The sequence below is a fragment of a genome, unplaced genomic scaffold (assembly GCF_019419815.1).
Source record: "Pyrus x bretschneideri cultivar Hongxiangsu unplaced genomic scaffold, Pyrus_bretschneideri_v1 Contig43, whole genome shotgun sequence".
NCBI lineage: Eukaryota > Viridiplantae > Streptophyta > Magnoliopsida > Rosales > Rosaceae > Pyrus > Pyrus x bretschneideri.
The window spans coordinates 3,449,454-3,472,010 of NW_025999757.1; the positions used below are offsets into that span (position 1 = coordinate 3,449,454).

At 36.9% G+C, this 22,557-nt stretch overlaps 1 protein-coding gene and 1 pseudogene across 1 annotated transcript; both read left to right on the top strand.

Annotated features, from left to right (window-relative positions):
• The first annotated feature begins 2,500 nt into the window (after positions 1-2,500).
• LOC103962276 (receptor-like protein 7) lies at positions 2,501-5,491 on the top strand. The gene has a single exon (XM_009374964.2). It carries the CDS (start codon positions 2,612-2,614, stop codon positions 5,489-5,491), a length of 2,880 nt encoding a protein of 959 aa, XP_009373239.2. The 5' UTR covers positions 2,501-2,611.
• A 15,302-nt stretch (positions 5,492-20,793) lies between these two features.
• LOC125469437 lies at positions 20,794-21,395 on the top strand (annotated as a pseudogene).
• Positions 21,396-22,557: the final 1,162 nt, after the last annotated feature.

Below are 22,557 nucleotides of genomic sequence, written 5' to 3' on the forward strand. Positions count from 1 at the left end.
TATTGTATATTGTGTGATCAATTTTCGTTAAGTATTATTTATATTTAATTTTTAATTTTAAAATTTGAAATTATTTATAACCATACGATATAACATGAACGGTCACGATCACAGGATCCCTAAGATCCAAAAGGATCCGGCGAGGATCCTTTTCCGTTTATATACATTGTTGCTCCTGTTCCCACACCAAACTAAAGCTCTAAACTGGCATGCATGGGACACATGGATTGTCCCTTCATCTGAGGTAAAAAATACACAATTTTGAGAAAACATGTCAAGCAAATAATCATAGTTTTGGTTTGAGAACCACAAAATTAATGATTTTATAAACAACTTAGTTACCTTCAGACATTATATTTGTGAAAATAACCATCGCCACGAGCCTCTCGAAATTCCACTAATAGTCTAATTTCAAAAGTGATAGATTCTCTTAGTCTAGTGATTTGAAAAAAAAAAAAAAAAATTGGAATAGGTATTAAATTCAAAACCTCACACTTCATTGATGGGTTATTTACACTATTCAATTAGAACTACTATTTAATGATATTCCTCTTTATTTGTAAGTGAAAGGTCTTAGGTTCAGTTCTCGCCAAATGCGAATTTGAACCATATGATTGCAAACTCATTATGAGGTTTAGCCCACTTCCCCATCTCTTTAGTTTAGATAATATCATTTGGTCAAAAAAAATTACACTAACTCCCCTGAGGTTTGCCGAGTTTTCACAAAGACCCCCTAATATTTGTGACATTGCACTAACACTAGTTACTTAAACAATAATTTTTTTAAAATATATAGAAAAAGAAACAAAACCACAACATGAAATCCCCACTTCGACTCCACTCCGGCCCCAACCCACCTTTGCTTTCCCAAAACCACTACTCCAACTTCAACCACAAATTCAAAATCTGAAAAAAATTGAAGAACAATCACCCCTTGCGGGTAAAGCATATATAACGGGACAAGAAGACATCGGTGATCCGGCGAACAAAGCCGGCCTCGCGTCAAAGATGAAATTTATTGTGAATTAATATGTTATGCGTGTCCTTATTGATCAAGACTTCTTGACTTGACTTTCGAAGACAGGATAGTCAATCTGGAGTTTTTAAATAAAGGCCTGAATTATTAGTTTTTATGGTGACAGGGTAGTTGAAAAATAGCCCTTGTAAAAAAAATAGAATTTAAACATCTATGGTGAAGTCTATTATGATTTATGCCAAAAACTGAAAAATTTCGTCAACCCTCTATTAATTATTAGCACATGAGCCACACATATTAGGATAAAACGGAACTCTTCATTAATCGTTAGCACTTGAGATTTACATGTGAGGCTAACTTTATCATTTTAGCCTCACATGTGAGACTCATGTGCTAACAATTAACGAAAAATTGACGAAATTTTTAATTTCGGGATAAAATCCTAACAGACTTCTAATCCTAATTTTTTTAGCACATGTGTTATCTTTCAATTGCCTATCATCACGGGGACTATTAATCCAATTTAGTTTTAAATAAATGTTTCAGAACATGATGCATAATATTAAAGATTAGATGGAACTGGTCAATTTTTTTATTTATTTAGGACTAGTTTGGATGTGCTTTTAAAATGACTGAAAGCGCTTTTAGAGAAAATATTTTTTTGGTCCCAAAAGCGCTTAAAGTGCTTCCTGTATGTGCTTATTCCAGGAAGCACTTTAAGTGTTTTTCTAGAATTTACTTGCATTTTTTCTAAGGATTGGTTCCAAAAATATTTTCACCAAAAGCGCTTTCAGTTATTTTAAAAACACATCCAAACAAGCACCTATATATTTAGTCATATGATTGACATTGGGATGGGTGGAATGAATCCTATATCTCAAGTGCATAACTGAATGCTCTTAACTACTTGAGTAACAATCTTTGGACTAATGTTTACTTATGTGAGCTCAAAGAGCCTACAAAATAGATAAAACTAAACACAATTAAGTATTTGCAACTGCACTAGATCAACACCAGTATATTAAGGGCAAGCGTGAGGTTGATTATTATTCAATTGCTACGCCAATGTTAAAGGTCATTCTTTATTTAAAAAGAAAATTGTTCTTTCTATGGTATGACTTAATCCATCGTCAGACGTTAAGTCGTGTATTCTTATATGAAATTAAATTCTAAATCCGACATACAATTACACACATGTATAGAAATTCATTAAGTGTAGTAGAATTGTATCAACAAGAATCAGCTACACTTCCTAGGGACATGTAGTTGGAGGACGTTTCCCCATGGTTAGGGCCTCAACTCCAAGTCGAAGTATTCTCTCTTCCTTGCTTGCTCTTAAGTTAATGAGATATTTCCTTTCTGATGAGAAAAGGACTTTCAGTTTAAAAAATGCAACATAGACCAAAACCAAAACACAAGTTGAATTTTTCAAACTGCAACACCCGTCAAAGTAGTTGCACTCTTGAGTTAATTAATGAGAAATTTCGTTACAATGTCTCTATCATGTTTTTGAAATTATATTGCGGAAGAATTTTATACTGATGTCAATCTATAAATAGTTGTGTCACTTTGCACTCCATGCATAGCTAAGAGTGCAAAAAAAAAAAAAAAAAAAAATCTCAAACGATTGTTGTTATGGTGTTACTTGATATCTCCATCATTCGCATGGTTTCAAAACTAGTACTAGTTTTGTTGTTGTTTCATCATGTGGTTATTGCTACCTCTTCCTACTCTTCGCAGAAGCAGTATCCATCTTGCCCTGATGGGGAGAAGTCCGCCCTGCTGCAATTCAAAGACAGCTTTACTATTGACAAATCTGCTTCTAGATCTACCGATGCTTATCCAAAGGTTTCATCATGGAAACCAGCTGAAGGAGGAAATAGCAGCTGCTACTCATGGGAAGGTGTCGAGTGTGATGAGAAGACGGGTCATGTGATTGGCCTAGATCTTGGTAGCAGCTGTCTCCACGGCTCTATCAACAGCAATAGCAGCCTCTTCCGTCTTGTTCATCTTCAAAGGTTAAACCTCTCTGACAATAACTTCAATTACTCTCAAATTCCTACTAGCATTAGAAATTTTCCAAGCCTTACTCATCTTGACCTCTCTACCTCTGTCTTTTCTGGTCAAGTCCCTTCTGAACTTTCACTGTTATCCAAGTTGACATACCTTAATCTAGCTCTCAATCTCGATAGATTGTTAGAAGATAAGGATCATCAGTCGTCAGAAGAGGAGAATTATCCCTTGTTGAAACTTGAAGCATCAGATCTTGGAAGCCTAGTGCAAAACTTAACTAGTCTCGAAGTGCTTTCTCTTAGTTTCGTAAATGTATCTTCGGCAATTCCTCATTCCATGGCTAATTTATCATCTTTGACATCCCTCCACCTCAGGGTCTGTCACCTGTTTGGTGAATTTCCAGTGAGAATTTTCCAACTGCCAAACCTAGAATCTATTAGTGTGAGATACAACCAAGAATTGACTGGATATTTTCCTGAATTTAATCAAAGCAGTCCTCTCATCTTACTGAAAGTCGGCTTTACTGGCTTTTTTGGAACAATACCCTCTTCAATTCAAAACCTTCATTCACTGCAAAACTTCGATGTGGCTCAATGCAATTTTTCGGAAGGGTTGGTTCCATCTTTTCTTGGGAATCTTAGGCAGCTCACTTATCTAGACATTTCAGCCAATAAATTTGGAGGTCTAATTCCTGATTCCTTGGCAAACCTTACCCAACTGGCTACTTTTAGGATTAGTACAAGTCGATTAACTGGTCCAATCCCATCTTGGCTAGGCAACTTTAGCAAACTAGAGTACCTAGATTTTGCTTTTAATACATTAAATGGTTCAGTTCCAGCGTCATTTTCAAATCTCACAAACCTTCAGATCCTGTATCTTCATTGGAATACTCTGACTGGTGCAGTAGAGTTTCAAATGTTTCAAAATCTACAATTTCTTTACCAACTCCAATTAAATTGGAACAATATAGATTTTGTCACTGAATCCAGAATTGTGAATTCAACAGTTCAACAGTTCACCGTTCTAGGATTGAGTTCTTGCAACATAAGAGAGTTTCCATCTTTCTTACAATATCAGAAACGTTTGGAGCGTTTGGACCTTTCCAGAAACAAAATCCGAGGCCAAGTACCAAAATGGATGTGGAACACAAGCATAGAAACTTTGCTACTGTTAGACATTTCTAGTAACTTCATTTCAGACCAACCTCCACTTCTCCTTCCTTGGGTGAAACTGTTATGTATAAGGTTTTCGTCCAACATGTTTCATGGATCACTACCGATACCTCCACCAACCATGCGAGAATATGCAGCTGCAGACAACAACTTTACTGGAGAAATCTCACCGTTGCTTTGCAATATGAAAAATCTTCAGTATCTTGACTTGTCGAAAAATAAATTGAGTGGCATGCTTCCTCAATGTCTCGGAAACTTTAGTGATCAACTGATTCTTTTACTTCTTGGAAACAACTCTTTTCACGGAATTATTCCTCAGACATACAACAAAGGAAGCAATTTGAGAATGATTGATGTGAGTCATAACAAGTTGCAGGGGCAGTTGCCGAGGTCATTGGTCAATTGTATAATGCTTGAGTATCTTGTTTTGTCAAACAATCGATTCAATGATGTTTTCCCCATTTGGTTGGGGACTCTTCTAGAGCTAAAACTTTTGGCAATGCGCCATAACGGATTCTACGGTGGGATTGGAAAGTCTAGAAAGAATGTCGATTTCCCCAAGTTACGCATTCTTGATTTGGCTTACAATGATTTTACTGGTGCGGTTCCGTCTGTGTTTCCAGATATTACTGTAAACAAGTCAACATATATGTACACAGTCGTAGTTTATGATGTCAATGGATTCACGATTGTTAACATTGTTGATTACCAACTCACAATAGCAACAAAAGGTTTGGAGCAATACTACCCAAAGATTCGAGAAGAATTTGCATCCTTCGATATCTCATGCAACAAATTTGAAGGGAAAATTCCAGAATTCATTGGGAATCTTAAGGAGCTTCGTTCGCTGAATCTATCCCACAATATTCTCACTGGTTCTATCCCATCATCCCTTGGAAACTTGATGAAGCTTGAATCGTTGGACCTTTCACAAAACAAGCTCTCAGGACGTATCCCCCAACAGCTGGTGCAACTTAATTTTCTTTCCAGTTTCAATGTGTCTCACAACAATCTCACAGGTCCTATACCACAAGGAACCCAGCTTACTTCTTTGAATGTCACTTCATACGAGGGAAACCCAGGGTTGTGTGGAGATCCATTGCCAAAGAAATGTGGAAATCCTAAGGCCCCTCAACTTCCACCTCTAACCGTAGACGAAGGTGATTCTAGCTCAGCAGGAATATTTGAATTTGATTGGAAAATTGTTTCGGCCGGATGTGCAAGTGGGTTGGTAGTGGGAGTAGTTCTTGTAGATGTTGTGATCACAAGGAGGCCCAACTTGTTTCTTAAGATTGTTGGAATGATCAGACAAATGATATGGAAAATTTAGAGTAATAGTGGGGGGGGGGGATAGAAATTGAGTTTGTTACAATGTTATGCATCTGTTGTTGTCGTTTGTTTTCTCTATTGTGGTTTCTTTCCTTCTCTATATATTTAGTTGTAAGTTTGTTTTGTGTTATGTAAGTGTATGTCCCCCTACTTTCTTGTATTTTCGCTTTCTCTTCTTTATTTTGTCTTTATTTTGAGGAGTAAGGTTTATGTACCGCTTGACTAGTTGTAACTTTTTTTTTATTCAATAAATTTTTTTTTCGTACAGTCGAGGTCATTGGTCAATTGTGTGATGCTTGAGTATCTTGTTTTGTCAAACAATCATTTCAATGATGTTTTTCCCATTTGGTTGGGGACTCTTCAAGAGTTAAAACTTTTGGCAATGCGCCATAATAGATTCTACGAGAAAATATGCCCGCGCGTTGCTGCGGGACTTGAATGTATTAGTTGCAACAGGCATGAATAGTTTCCACACAAAGCAACTAAAAAGACGTAGCACCCAAGAATCAATGAACAATTAAGACATCTTACTCGTATGTGAGAGTCAATCCCTATTGAACAAAAGTCCTATTTCTTCTTCAAACTGAACTGACATCATTGATCAAGCAATTGGCAAATAATTGACCCAAGAGTTGAGCAAATATATAGTGTCACATCCCGGCCCGGGACGGATCACTTCCCGGGCCCGCTCCACCACCGTAGCACGATATTGTCCGTTTTGGGCTTACCATTCCCTCACGATTTTGTTTTTGGGAACTCACGAGCAACTTCCCAGTGGGTCACCCATCAGGGGATTGCTCTAGCCCCTTTCTCGCTTAACTTCGAAGTTCCTACGGAACCCGAAGCCAGTGAGCTCCCAAAAGGCCTCGTGCTAGGTAGGGATGGGAATATACTTTTAAGGATCACTCCCCTGGGCGATGTGGGATGTTACATATAGGGATTGGACAAAGGGGACGTAATTAAACTATATAATTTAACAAAAGTAAAGGTCAATACAACTCTTCGAATTAAACTTTATATCTAATTTACCAGAAAACTTTGTAAAAGTGACAGTTTACCTAATATGAGCACTTAATTTTCCTATTTAAAACAGTTTACTCATTTTTGATAAGTAAAATATAGCTTAAGCTTAATTTATTAACAGCGTAATGCAGTTCAAAAGTATTTTCTGTAGTGGCGAGAAGGAGAAGCTACAGCCAACCCGCCTTAACTTTTAACATTTTCCAGATGGATATGTACAGTTTACCTGCACCCTCATACCATGTGTCTTGAGCTGTTATCTATCCTCCACTTGCAGCATTTTCGCTCTTCTTCATGGGAACCTCGACAGCAAACAATTTCATCTGTTACTGGTTAATGGAGATGTCTTCTGCACGACTGGACTACAAAGAGGGAGAAAAACAGTATTAGGAAAACACATTATACTCAAAATCATCACCAAAGATATTTTCAAACAAATCACAATCCATTACACAAAGTGCATCCAACTCCAAGGCAAGAATACAGATAAACCCTCACCTAAGCAGTAACCAGTTCTTTTGAACTGCGCATCTGTAAAACACATGAGTACGGATATATTAAAGAGAGCAACAACACTAAATTTCTAACATCACCAGCATTCACAACATTAAGCATGTAGGGAAACTATTTCATTTCATTTTAATTTTTGGTGACACAACTGATGCAAGAAAGGGTCGAGCAAGTAGCATGGCATCAAGAATAAAGGAAGATATTTAGGATGGAACTATTAAAAGTTTCTGTAAACCATTAAATTTATGCTTAGTGAGTATACCAAAAGATCTGCGTGCAACAAAAGTATGGCAACCAGGGGTCTGGTTGGCTGGAGAACTCTGGAGACACAAAAATCTCAGGGGTCTGTGAGTATACCAGAAAATATCAGTCCAAGGTCTCAAGTTCTCAGAGTGGGGAATTACTGATTAGAACAGTTTGTCATCAAAAAAATATATTGGAGAATCAAATTGAAAAATACAACATAACCCAAATTTACATTAACAGATAAGCAGGTGCTACAGTATAGAAAAAGAGAGCCAAGAACGGAATTTTACTTTATGCTGATAACTATCTGAGAACGAAACAAAGACCAACTGGAATGCAAAAAATAATGAAGTGAAATAAGCATATGGAAGTGTTATATATATATATATATATATATATATATATATATATATAGTTTTTGTTCCAATTTGTTGTGTATTGGGAAAGACAATAATGTAATTATCATTACTTATTGGTTTTGAATTTGGGTGTTCAAAGGACTTAATTTTTGTTTTAGTTTGTGTAGAGAACGGAGACCTAATGGCATGTTGTTGGTTGAATGCTATATGAGAATACAGAAAGGCCAAATCATTGGGGTTATTTGATGCGAAAATTAACTTCACACACAAATTAACCCTCTTTTGACAATTGTAGCATATAAATAAGTAGGGATCGTTCTTACACTGGGGATTAGGAGGGCTTGCTAAACACTCTAAACTGACTCAAATAACTAAAATTAAACTTTCAAACACTTAAACTCACGTAAAAAGACTCAACTACGTTCACAAGACTCAAAATAGGCTAAAAACACTCAAAACTGCCTTAAAAACACAATCTGGGCAGTTTTGAGCCTAAACACAAACTTGGACGAAAATTGGTTCTAACTTGACTCAAAACTCTTAAAAACACAATCTAAAACATATTTGGACCAATTAGACACTCTAAGACAATTGGGGATTTGGTTTTGGACGAAAATAAACAAAACAAAACAAATATGTAAACTAGGCAGATTTGGACGAATTTGATGGAATTAAGTGGATGGTGAGATGGCTAGGAGGTTTTTCTCCACACATGGCATACTTGCACATAATACAATTTCCAGTTGCTTAATCAATGAATTTATGAACCTCAACACCCCAAGTTAATTAGGTACGCTTAAATTAACTCTCAGATTTCCCTTAGGTCATTGAATTGAATGGAATTAGCGCATTGCAATCAAATTATTCCTTAAAAGTTTTCTATATGAAAGCGCATAAAAGATCATTAGATTCTATGGAAATCATAGGTGTTGACGAGGCATTCGTAACTATGAAAGCGCATGATACTTATGCCAAGAATTTACTTAACATAATTGCGACCAACAATCTTAACTACTCATGGATATGAGTTCCCAACGATTAGGTGAAGGTTCCCTCATACCCTAGCATCATGTTTATGCATGCAAATCAAGCGTGCACTCTCAATTCATATACATAAGCAAGTTTTAATTAAAATAGATAAGCAAATTGAATTCATCATTCATGAAATCACAACTGAAAGTAATCAAATCATCATGCAAATACAACCATGGTTTCGAAATTCCCCCCTAGCCAAAGGGGGGATTAGTTCCTCATGCTTGCACAACAAAAAGTATTGAATTTAAACATTGAAATCATAAGAAAGATTACACCTAAATGCTCAGCAATTCCAAGATGGATTCGATGCATAGATTGGCTCCTCTTCCTCCTCCTTGCTGTGGCTGATAGGAGCGTATTTAGGCAACTTAACTAGCTTATTCTTGTGCATTTATGCTATTATTTCTTAGTTAATGTCGTATTACAACTCAATTTCGTGTGTTTGTAGGTCCTATGGGGTAAAGTATCAAGAAAGGGCATTTTGGTGCATTTTGGAGCGATTTTGGACACTATGTGGATAGCTTACATATGGGCCAACATGGATGGACGAATTTGGACTTCAAGAGGCTAGAAATGTGATAAGAAGAGGAAGGAATAAGCTTGGGACAAAGTGGATAAGGTAGGAGCTCAAAAGAGGAAACATTATCCAAAACCTTATCTAACCTTATCCAACATTATCCAAAACCTTATCCAACATTATCCAACATTATCCAAAACATTATCCAAACCTTATCTCATCTTATCCTATCCAAACCTTATCATGTCTTAATCCTAATTGCATGGGGATCTAAATGGATAATTCTAGAACCTATTTCTAGAAGAATCCTAGTCTAGAAGGCCCAAATCAGCCACAAAACCTATTTTCTCTAGAAGCCCTAGAAAAGTGGCGCCCCAAACTATTCTAGAAGGCTTTGCCTTGCCTTGCAAGCCAAGCAAACCTCTCCCCTAAATCAGCCACACCTTCCTAGGCCCATTGCCTTTGGGATTCTGATTTCTAAGGCCTAATCCTTGTGTATTTGGGTTTACAAATCCTTTTATAAAACTATGTGGGCCAAAACCCTCTCCTAAGTGGATTTAACTTGCTTGTGCCAAACCCTAGGGCCCTAATCCATAAAATCTGCTAAGTGTAACCCTAATCTACTTAACCCTAGGACTATATAAACCTAAATTCAGCCAAAAATTCGTACCACCCCCTTATGCTATTCAGAAACCCTTGTGCAGCACCTCCATTCTCCATTCTAAGCCTCCATACACCTCCCTACACATCCATACCCTTGTGCCGCACCTTCCCCACCATAATCAACCATCCTCCATCCCTCTAAACAAGGAAACACCATCCAAAACCACCAATTCCAGCACCTACACTTTGTGCCGCAGCAAGGAGAAGGAAGAGGAGCCAATCTGTGCAACGAATCCATCGTGGAATTGCTGAGCATTTAGGTGTAATCCTTCCTATGATTTCAATGTTTAAATTCAATACTTTTTGTTGTGCAAGCATGAGGAACTAATCCCCCCTTTGGCTAGGGGGGAATTTCGAAACCATGGTTGTATTTGCATGATGATTTGATTACTTTCAGTTGTGATTTCATGAATGATGAATTCAATTTGCTTATCTGTTTTAATTAAAACTTGCTTATGTATATGAATTGAGAGTGCACGCTTGATTTGCATGCATAAACATGATGCTAGGGTATGAGGGAACTTCACCTAATCGTTGGGAACTTATATTCATGAGTAGTTAAGATTGTTGGTTACAATTATGATAAGTGAATTCTTGGCATAAGTATCATGCGCTTTCATAGTTACGAATGCCTCGTCAACACCTATGATTTCCATAGAATCTAATGATCTTTGATTGTCTTTCTTTTATCCACTTTCATATAGAAAACTTTTAAGGAATAATTTGATTGCAATGCGCCAATTCCATTCAATTCAATGACCTAAGGGAAATCTGAGAGTTAATTTAAGCGTACTTAATTAACTTGGGGTGTTGAGGTTCATGAATTCATTGATTAAGCTACTGGAAATTGTATTATGTGCAAGTATGCCATGTGTGGAGAAAAACCTCCTAGCCATCTCACCATCCACTTAATTCCATCAAATTCGTCCAAATCTGCCTAGTTTAGTTTCTTGTTTTGTTTTGTTTATTTTCGTCCAAAACCAAATCCCCATTTATTCTAGAGTGTCTAAATAGTTAGAATATGTTTTAGATTGTGTTTTCAAGTGTTTTGAGTCAAGATAGAACCAAATTTCGTCCAAGTTTGTGTTTAGGTTCAAAACTGCCCAGATTGTGTTTTTAAGGCAGTTTTGAGTGTTTTTAGCCTATTTTGAGTCTTGTGAACGTGTTTGAGTCTTTTTACGTGAGTTTAAGTGTTTGAAAGGTTAATTTTAGTTATTTGAGTCAGTTTAGAGTGTTTAGCAAGCCCTCCTAATCCCCGGTGTAAGAACGATCCCTACTTATTTATATGCTACAATTGTCAAAAGAGGGTTAATTTGTGTGTTAAGTTAATTTCGCATCAGCGGCACAAGGTGTATGTGGTGGAATTGGGGGTTTTGGATGGTGTTTCCTTGTTTAGATGGATGGAGGATGGTTGATTATGGTGGTAGGGTTGCGGCAGATGTGTATGGAGGTGTATGGAGGCTTAGAATGGAGAATGGAGGTGCGGCACAATGGTTTCTGAATAGCATAGGGTGTGGTACGAATTTTTGGCTGAATTTAGGTTTATATAGTCCTAGGGTTAAGTAGATTAGGGTTACACTTAGCAGATTTTATGGATTAGGGCCCTAGGGTTTGGCACAAGCAAGTTAAATCAACTTAGGAGAGGGTTTGGCCCAATTAGTTTCATAAAAGGATTTGTATACCCAAATCCACAAGGATTAAGGCCTAACAAATCAGAATCCAAAAGGAAAAAGGTTTAGGAAATTCGTCCAAAATTGGGCCATCTAGAAACTAAGTGTTTTGTGGATGATTTTGGGTTTTCTAGAAGAAATAAAAGGGGGAAGGGTGTGGCTGATTTAGGGGAGAGGTTTGCTTGGCTTGCAAGGCAAGGCAAAGCCTTCTAGAAAGGTTTAGGGCGCCACTTTTCTAGGGCTTCTAGAAAGAATGGGTTTTGTGGCTGATTTGGGCCTTCTAGACTAGGATTCTTCTAGAAATAGGTTCTAGAATTATCCATTTAGGTCCCCTTGCAATTAGGATTAAGACATGATAAGGTTTGGATAGGATAAGATGAGATAAGGTTTGGATAATGTTTTGGATAATGTTGGATAAGGTTAGATAAGGTTTTGGATAATGTTTCCTCTTTTGAGCTCCTACCTTATCCACTTTGTCCCAAGCTTATTCCTTCCTCTTCTTATCACATTTCTAGCCTCTTGAAGTCCAAATTCGTCCATCCATGTTGGCCCATATGTAAGCTATCCACATAGTGTCCAAAATTGCTCCAAAATGCACCAAAATGCCCTTTCTTGATACTTTACCCCATAGGACCTACAAACACACGAAATTGAGTTGTAATGCGACATTAATTAAGAAATAATAGCATAAATGCACAAGAATAAGCCAGTTAAGTCGCCTAAATATCCTCCTATCATTATTTTAAGTAAAAAAAATGTTGATGCATCACATATAAACACTGGGGCAAAAACCTGGCAGTAATGAATGCAAAATCATTCACAACATAGAACAGAAAACATTAACTCACACAACATGATACAAAATCCTAACATTCTAATTAATACAACATTATAATCCACCATCCCATTTGTCAACATAATTCACCTCTCTAACTATCTTCCCCCTCTCTCTCTCCAAACAAAAATACCCATCTTCCTCTTTTGAAAGCTGCAATTATATAATTGAAAACAATATATATAATAACAATAGAAAAGAGTGAACTCAAGATTAATAAAGGCAAAGCAAAATTTAACTGTTCATAGACGAATCAGCGATGAAAATGCGGAGAATCAAATAACAAAGTTTTTTTAATTTCTTCTTGCGGCAATAGATGATCACCAAGCATTACACTCTAACTTTCAGTCAAGCTTAAACGGATATCCTATCTTTCCTTGTAACTCATCTTTCTTTTCATGGATATTAGTTTTTGTTTCTACATTTAAACAAAATGGTAGCTTGCAAAACTCATTTAGCCAAGTTAACAACCATTAACAAATAGCTTCTAGAAAAGATCAAAGTGAATAAGATCATTTCAACCTTTAGCTCGAGAACAATTCATAAAAATCTACCCAAATATGAAAATTCCTGCACCATTCTTTGTGATATTGGAACACAAAATTAAGTTGTTTGATTTCAGGCAACCCTACTTTACCTCTATACATGGAAATGGTCCTATTTATGCTGCATTACACGTTAGGAAAACCATATTAATTGAAAAGATGATCATCAAACCTAGCTAGCTAGTTGAATTATTTGTTAATTAAATGTACTCGTGGCTTGCAAATTGGCAGGCCATGCCAGAGGGAGACAAGATGATCATGAGAGCAACTTCAGCGTCGTAGAGGATAGAGAGGTCAAAAGCCTTCTTCAAAAGTCCATTTATGCGTTTGGAGAAGGTAACCTCTTAAGTCTCACAAAAAAATAAGACTTTTTCGTTAGCGAAATCTCTTTCTACCGGGAGTTCTAAAAGTTTTTTTTCGTGTAACAAATAAATAATCTGAATTGTTCTAGCATCCTATTTTTTCACCACATAAACAACAAATCACAAATTTAACACTTGCAATGGTATACGAAACCAACCGTAAACGAAAAAGAGAATGTTGAGAAAATAACCCAGATGAAGGCAGCTTTGGAGAGTTTAGAATCCAAGTATGGTATCAACAGCCAAGATATGTTCCTTGTAATATCCTTTTGTAGATCCCAAAACAAATACAATCTGCACAATCAAATTTCTTGTTATAGCCAAAAGAGAACAATACTCTGCAAGGTAGTGCATCTCAAACATTAAATGAATAATTTAGATAAAATGAAATCACAAAAGAACACAAAAATTTAAAGAAAAATTCTTTATAAATTAGCATCCTGACCGCTTTGGATCCAAAAACTTTTAGCACAGACAGTGCACTGCAATTTATCTAAAATAAAACCCTAAACCTATGAAGGCAGCGTCTGTAATTTTTCTTTACTGAGTTATGATAAATAATAAAATCTAGCAATGAAGTTCTACATGCATGTGTCTCTGTATTACATTCTTCTTCTCGCTACTTCTTTTTTATTAGAATTATGTGTTGGTTGTTTCCCGGACAGAAATTTCAATTGGTTGGCTTTGAGGGCTGGAAATAATATTTTCCGAGCAAGAAAACAGAGGCAAATAAATAAAATTGTCGATCGAGTGCAAGTTCTATCCTAAGAAATTCTTAAGCCAATGTAATTGGCTTCAAAATTCTTGGTTCTCTTCAGATAAAATTTTGGTTATTGTTTCTCTCTTTCGTGCAAGCTTACACCATTAAAGGAAGCCAGAGATTTTTACCTTTTACCTTTTACCTTCGATCTGAGATCCTCAAGTAGTGCGCTCTACAAGCGGTTCCAGAAAACAAAAAGCACCGTTTCCTAAAAATAAAAGAAAAACTATACCATAAACCCACACTGAGCATCTAAACACATAAACAAAATAGCCAAAATTTGAAAAAACAAAAATTTAAACAAAAGTTGTATCTGCATACCAAAGGCCACCAAAAAAAAAAAAAAAATCTTAACAAAAGACTTGAAGGGAAAAACAAAAAATTGTATACCCTCAGCACAAAAGGGCTACCAACGCCGCACACAACAGCTCCAAAATTTGATGATCAGCGCTTCCTGAAAGAAAAAACCAAATCAAATTAGACAACCAGACACAAGATCGAAGCACGTAGACATAACCCCCAAAATCACAAAACAAAAAAAATCCAAACACAAAATCCAGCTGCAAATCGAAAACCACAAATCTAGAAATTAAACAGGGACGCTGAAAAAGACCTAAAACTCTCAAATGAATTCTTATTCCACATATCCCGCATACACGAACCTAACTTGCCACTGTTCACCACCCCCACTCCTCCCTCTCTCTTTATCTCCCAGCAATCCCGACGATTTCTCTCACTGTCACCCTCTCCAGGCATGGATTAATAATTACCTCAACAGCTAACGGAGCCAAAGCCAAACTCCAGAGCTTCGAAGGGCAGGATCACAGAAACAGGAATAGTTCTTCTTCCTTCCCCACTGCTGCTGCTGCCACTTTCTCTCTCTAAAAACCAATTGGAAATTGTTTAGACAGAGAGACAGATGTGATGCCAACAACCAAATTAACCAATCCCTCTCAAGAGAGACACACCTAGATAATGGCCGAAGAGAAATTTCACCCGTTGAGTAAGGACAAGGGCAAGCCACGCCTAAAGATAGTTACTATTCACTATGAAAAGTAATTATATTTGTGCAATTTCACCCATATATATTTACACATATTTTAATGCTTTGTTGACCTTATCCTCTCCGTATCATTATCACCTTATATTTTTTTTATGAGATTTTCAATTATTCTCGTCGTATCATATGTTATTATTTATTATTAATATCAACTCATATTTATTATAAAATTCTAGACCATTCATGTCTTGCCACGTGAAATGCTAAGAGTATTCCAAATAAGATGTCAAATTTAAAACATCAAATTGATATTTGATGGCTCATGTGGCAATTTGACATTTTATAAAACAATTTTGATCCACCTAATATGTTAAATAATAATGTCAATCTAAATTTTTTTTTATCACTTTGTGGGATCATTTATTGAGGCAACTAACCAAATTCTTAGAATACACGATAGTTTTTACATATTGCATTTTCTTTTTTTGAATAAATTATTACATATTGCATTAAATCTATTAAAACAATACTTAATGAAATTGACAACTGTGACATCCCGTTCCTAGTTTAATATTATTTTATTCCCTAACCTTGTGAAATTACAAAAATGCCCCTGACAGTTGGAAATCCTTTGTGGACATTTGAGTCCTTATCACTTCTTGTTCCTTTGCACATATTTCTCGGTGATTTCTTACGAACACGTGAGCATGAACGGGTATAAATTGAACGAATTATGCACATTTCCCAATGAAAGGCAAAATGGTAATTTTGCACTCTTGGGAATTATTACTCGTTTATCGAGACAATAGTGAGCTAGCGGTATTGCAAGCTGCACACTGTAATATCAATGACTTATTCGTTGGGTTCATTAAGCAAGTGGGCAAGTAGGCCCGTTTGCGTTCGTATTTTATTAATTAGGCCTCGTGCCTAATTAATTATTGTTTGGGCTTGACCCAAAGACACACACACATTATCAGAGTACTCGACCATACAAATGCGTGGGCTTAAGCGGAATTGAATTCAGAGTTAGAACAAAGACTTTTCGGAACTACGAAGTAGAAGGGCATTTTGGTAAATTCACTATTCTAGATAATTTGCGCCTTTATATTTTAATATATTATGTCTAGAGGGACCCACCCATATGGGTCTCCTCTTCCCTTTGTCCTCATGTCACCTCGTTTCCCACTCTCTCAGATTCCCTTATCTCTATATTGCCATTACATCTCTCATCTTTCATCTCAAACTCTCTTTGCGATCTTTGTGCAACACAGAGCAGCCAAGCACCATCATGTTCACCACCTTATTTAGCAAGCTCCACTAGAACTACCAGAGGCCAAACAGTCCAATAGAGGCGGCATACCTTTCGGGGATGTTGACTCAACATCCATTAAGTACGTTTATCCTTGTAGGCATGTTTACAGTTGGTATATGATCTTGTCACTTTAACTAGATCAGAGGAATGCATTTGGAGCAACATTCTGAAAGCTAGAATTCATCGCACTTGCTTACCACATTTGTGCAGTATGGGGATCGAGATGAGACACAGTGGGCAACGTCCATGCAAATTCGAACCGTTCTACAAGAACGTTGACATTCTTATCTCCTTCTAACAGCGGGAAGACTGTCTCATTGAATTAACAATCCGCAAATGAGCAGTGAAGAGATCGCATGAAAGGGCTCTAATAAAGCTAGTGTGAAGGAGAATCATAATCGACAAAGATTCACATCCTTCTTTGAGGACACATATTGGTACATTGTGGTGGCGAAACTTGGCACATGGAATGCACACCCAAAACGTGTAAATACGAAACGTCAGGTTCGTACCCAATAACCAACTGTAACATCGAATAGGTTCGGTGGCAACAGACCTTAAGGCGGACTAAATAGCTGCGTACAAGATTGCATAGCCCTAGGCAAAAACCAAAAACTTGTTACGGTCACAAGGTCCGGGCGATCATTTAAATTGCGCTTTTATGATCACTATGCGGGGCTATTCGGGGTGAACATGGGAATTAGATGTTCAATTATAAACCCAAATGACATGCAATACTTTATCGAAAACCGTTGATATAAATTCTCCAGCATTATCGAGTCTTCTGGACTTTAAAGGATAAGTAGGGTGATGAACCCTTAAAATCGGCCAGGAGGTTTAGCAGTAATGTGTGTAGACAAACATGTGACCAGTTTGTCGATTCATCAACCAAAGCCATAAGTATTTATATGGTTCGCATTTTGGTTGTATTAGTTCACATATATTCCTTTTCCACTATGAAAAGAGGGTGATTTCGTATCTTTGCGAGGAATGATTTAGAAAATCAATTTCCCCAATGAGTAAGCTTGACAAAGTGTACTTGTAGACACAAGATCCTTACTTCGGGTAAGGAGATGCATCGTAACATCATTGTTCGACCTAAGTGTCCCAAATGGTCATGCCAAATCAAATAAACTGCTTAATCACTAGCCTCCAGGCCGGCCACATGTGGCATGTTCCCAGTTGGGAGACAGCCCATTGGCCCCAAAGTAAAGCTGTAGGCTCATTTTTGGAGTTGGTGCAAAGATATTTCACTTTATATTCTTCAATGGTTTCATTCACGATCATTGCCATCTCAAATATCCTTAAGACTCAATGACGTTCTTTCGGAACGAGGAGAATATAAGGTCTTTGAAATCGTAATATAGTACCATTCATACAATGAGGAGCGTGCCAATGCTCTTAATCAGGTTGGATATACCTGAAGTCGTTGCTAAAGATGTGATTTTAGGTATAAAGTTAGTGTCACATTCATCTAGACTACTAACTTTCCCACATTCGTACCTAATCACGTATTTAATTGAATTCGGTCACATGTATACAAGAACACATGATTCAATTAACTCATATTCGAGGGCAATATCAATAAGATTATCCATAACTAAAACAAACACCAAACGTGAATCCAAGAACATGGAAAAATGTTCACAAAGTAAATGGTTTACTGAGAGGATTCGGCCTACAAGGCATTCATATCAAAATTCTGCTCTTCCAATAGTGTTCGGTGAAGCAAAAATAGTTTCACATATTGACTATGAGAATGGTACTCCTTAACGACATTGGTAGAGGCACGAACATGTGCATAACCAATGATTTATTCCATCAAGACGGAAGTAGATTCTGTAGGGTTAAGGTTTAGGAATATTATCCCTTATTCTTGAAGTTTTAGGTCTTAGGTGCCAAAGATCATGCTTTAAGCATGATGCCACACCTTAGCAGGCCCTGATTCTACCATATATTGTAAAAACAAACTCGAAATTGGATTGTGAGAGAGATAGACCTATAATTGGGTTTGGTAGACTCCAGCTAAAGCTAGAAGGTCTGTTTGGTAGGCCTCTGCTGAAGCAGAGGAATACCTTTCGGTGCACCTCTTCCGAAGCAGAGCATGCCCTTTGGTGCTTCCCTGCCAAAACAGGGCACCACCATTCGATAGGCTTTGACCAACTGGGTTGAGCCATTCGGTAAACTTCAGCTGAACTGGATATATACCGTTCGGTAAACTTCAGGCAAAGTTGGGTCTATACCTTTCTTTCATGTTTGTGGTAGTAATTAGATCTGAGAATTTGGTAAACTTCTGTTCTCTACATGACTACCTCATGAGTGAGTTAGAAACATGGAAGTACGAGAAAAAGTATTCTCGAGATGAAATTCTATCGGATTTATAAACTTCAAAATCGTACTCATTCATAGACGTAATCATGGTGTGCTTCTAGCAATATATTTCATGATTAGACGGTTCGTAGGAATGAGCCAAAGAGCCATGGAATCCTCTTTCGGGAGGTATTTCCTTTTGTAATGCTTCGGGCATAAGTCTTCGAATAAAGATCATGGCAAAGGCTTATTTAGCTCTTCCATACCATTGTTAGCTTCAATTATTTCTCAACTTCTTGATAGTCAAGTGGAGATTCACATCTTGTATCCATATGAAGTGGTTTCTGTCAAAAAACGTCAAAATTAATGAAATCAAACTTGTTACAATTCGACAATCTACTTAATAGAGGGAACAAGATTGTGATGGGTGCTATGGAAATAAGATATCCATAAGCATCAAAGTTAGAACATTCGGGTTCTAAGACATGGTTTACATGAAAAACATCGGGTTTTCATGGGTGTATTGTTTTACGAAAACTTAGGGTTTAAAAGGCACTAACTTCGAAACTACAAATTCAAGTTTAGTTATGAACTTCTGGTTCATAAAAAGAGGTACGTGTAAGAACACAAAATACAATATACAATTAAGTGTAGTGGATTTGGGTTGCTTCAAGAACTCAAGTGTGAGTGCTTCGGGACTACGAAAGGTAGTCAACGGTTCAAAGAAAAGAAATAAAATATTGAGTCGTTAATGTCCAAAAATGGGCTACAGGCCAATAATTTTGCATATCTTGTCAGATTAGTGGATTGTTGGTCACTTTAATTAATTCAATAGATCAAGGCCATTCAGGGTCAATCCTAGAAGAAAAATAAAACAAAGTTTCAGGCCATATTTTGGGCTAGACGGCTACGAGTCATTTGAAAGAAAAACCCAAACAATTGGCTAAGACCATGAAATTGGGCACCAAAAATATGGATACGGGTTGAAAAAAAAAAAGCCAAAAATGGCTTTAGGCCGAGAAAAAAGAGGTTGCCCAGCATTGGATTGCTGGTTGCTGTCCAATCTGAATAGCCTAGCAACTGCAGGCTGCAGTTCGGATGTGTGGGGCTATGCAGGCTTGCTGCACTCATTGGCCGAGAGAGAAAAAAATTCACAAGTAGCAGGCTTGCTACTACAATGCAAGCCAGGGTGGGAAAACAAAACAAAAGCCCAGCAACATGGGTTGCTACAGGCGGACCATTGCGTGGAGGAAACCAAGTAGCAGTCGAGTTTTTGGGCCAAGGAGCAGAAGCCCAGCAAGGCTGGCTTCTGATGAGGTGGCACAGATTAGGGTTGCAGGCCCAATCGTGAAGAACCCAGGCATGCGGGCTTGGTGATACACACACAGCAAGCCCAAATGGCTGCTACACTTTTGGTCCATGTTTAGCTGAAGTCGCGATTTTCCCATATTTTCTTTTTATATATATATATTTTTTGAAATCTAGGGTTTGAAAAAAAAAACCCTAAATTGCTTCTAATTTCTTTCGATTCTTTGACTCGCAAATTCCACATAGCGATTTATAATTGCGTAGTGCATGAATGTGTGTGTGTGTGTATGTGTGTGTGTGTGTGAGAAGGAAAATATAAATATAAGGGTTCATGCATTATGAGGAATGTTTTCATGCTTCATGGTCGTTTCAAATATCTTCCTTTCTTTTAAACGTACTAAATTGGCAGAAAACAACAAAAGCCTTTGAATTTGTAGAAGATCCTTCTTGAAATGTCGGGATTGCATCTCCAATGCGTTGTATCACGTTCAACACATAAAAATTAAATTGAATCAATAGCATGTAGATCAATTCAATAAAATAATAAATAAATCATAAAAAGAAAGGAAAACTAATGATAAGGGTTTGAAACTTTTGAATGTTAACCAAAAATCATGTACTAACTTTATTTAATGGTTAGGACAAAACCCAATATTAAACTAGCCCAGTTAAAATGGTCCAAGCTATACATTTCTGATTTTGCCCCTACGACAAGTCTTTGTTCGTTTATCCTCTCTTCCTTTCTTATCTCTGCTATTCCCTGCCTCCATAACCTCAAATTCCTCATCTCATTTCGTCACCAACCGGAGCTGCAAAGCGAGAGAGTGAGAGAAACAACCAGAGCAGCAAATATGATGACCATCTTCTCCTCTGAGACCATGGACATCCATGACGGTGTCAAGATCAAGTTCCACTCCAAGATCATTAAGGACCTCACGGGATACGACCAGAAAGCGGAAGCTGAAGGTCAAGGCCTGGATCGGATCCCTCAAAATCAGCCCCACCATCCGCACCGCTCTCTCCCACATCGAAAATCTCATCACCAAGGGTATCGCTACAAGATGCGTTTGTGTATGCTAATTTTTCCATCAATGCCTCCATCACTAATGAGACCAAGTTGATCGATACACGTAACTTTTTGAAAGAAGGTGAGTAAGGTGGATATGATGATGTTTCTATCACCCAATTTGAAAAGGTCAAGGATAACCCCATCTTGGATGGAAATGAATTTTTCTCGATCTTGTGCCCTGATCAACCAGAAATGCCATCTTATATATCAGGAAGTTTCTTGATGGTATCTATGTAAGCGAGAGGGGAACCATTGTTGCAGAGGAATGAAGGGTGTTTGTTTTTGTGTTCTTTTTGAATGTAGTTTAATTTCTTCATGGGATTGGCTAGTTATTCCTTTTGTTGGAGAGTTCCTGTGGAAGAAAATATATCAAGGGGCAGATGCGGGCTGCGGGTTCTGTTGAATGTTTGATTGTCTTGCTGTTTTTGGTAAGAAATTAGAGAGAAATATATTAAATATCTGTCATGGTTGATATATTTGATTCATTTCATAGAGGAATAATGGAGAAATTGATGGATTTAAGTACTTGAGGGAAAGCTGCCCTTTTGTAATCACTAAGCTACTGCGTTACGTTGGAAGTATGAGTGGGCATTCTTTTGTTACTTCTGGGTACGAGGAACCATTGATTGGAATGGAAGGCAGATTTAAGGAAAGTTGTATTGATTTGGAAAATAAGCCATTAGAATGCTAAAATAAAAATGAGAGTTTGGTTCGTTTAATTTTTTTGTTTGCATGTAATATCTCATGTTCTCAAGGATTTGTTTTGTGATGTAGTTTATAAACCTTTGATGATGGATGGCTATTATATGTGTGCATTTGGGGTGCTGTGTCGTGTGTTTGTGAATGAAAATAATAAATTTGTAAATGAAAATTTATGTGGTGTATTTGGAGGTGTTTTAAAATTGTGTTTTTGTTTCATGCATAACAAAAAAAAATCGTTGTTTAGTTTAAGAAATAGTGATATTACTCGTGTTCAATTCTATAAATAGTTAATGTTCAATTTTAGAAATAGGTAGTGTTCAATTTCAGCAATAGTACTCGTGTTCAGTTTCATAAATAGTACTCGTGTTCAGTTTCATAAATAGTACTCGTGTTCAATTTCATAAATAGTTCTCGTGTTCACTTTTATAAATAGTAATTGTGTTCAGTTTCATAAATAGTGATAATCGCAGTGTTCAGTTTAAGAAATAGTGACAACACACATATTCAATTCTAGAAATAGTGTTTAGTCTAAAAATTAGTGATGACATCAGTACTCAGTTTAAGAAATAGTGATAGTATCTTTGTTCAATTCGAAAAATAGTTAGTATTTAGTTTAAGAAATAATGATAGTACAAGTTTTCAATTTAATAAATAGTCAGTTTTCAATTAATAAATAGTCAGTTTTCAGTTCTAGAAATAGTCAGTGTTTAGTTTAAGAAATAGTAACAGTACCTATGTTCAATTCTAAAAATAGTCAGTGTTCAACTTAAGAAATAATCAGTATTCAGTTTAAGAATAGTGATAATATTAGTTTTAAGTTTAAGAACTAGTGATAATACCCATG

Bases quoted from the DNA above. Each gene is read 5' to 3' on its own strand.
- LOC103962276 (XM_009374964.2), top strand. From the start codon at position 2,612: ATGGTGTTACTTGATATCTCCATCATTCGCATGGTTTCAAAACTAGTA.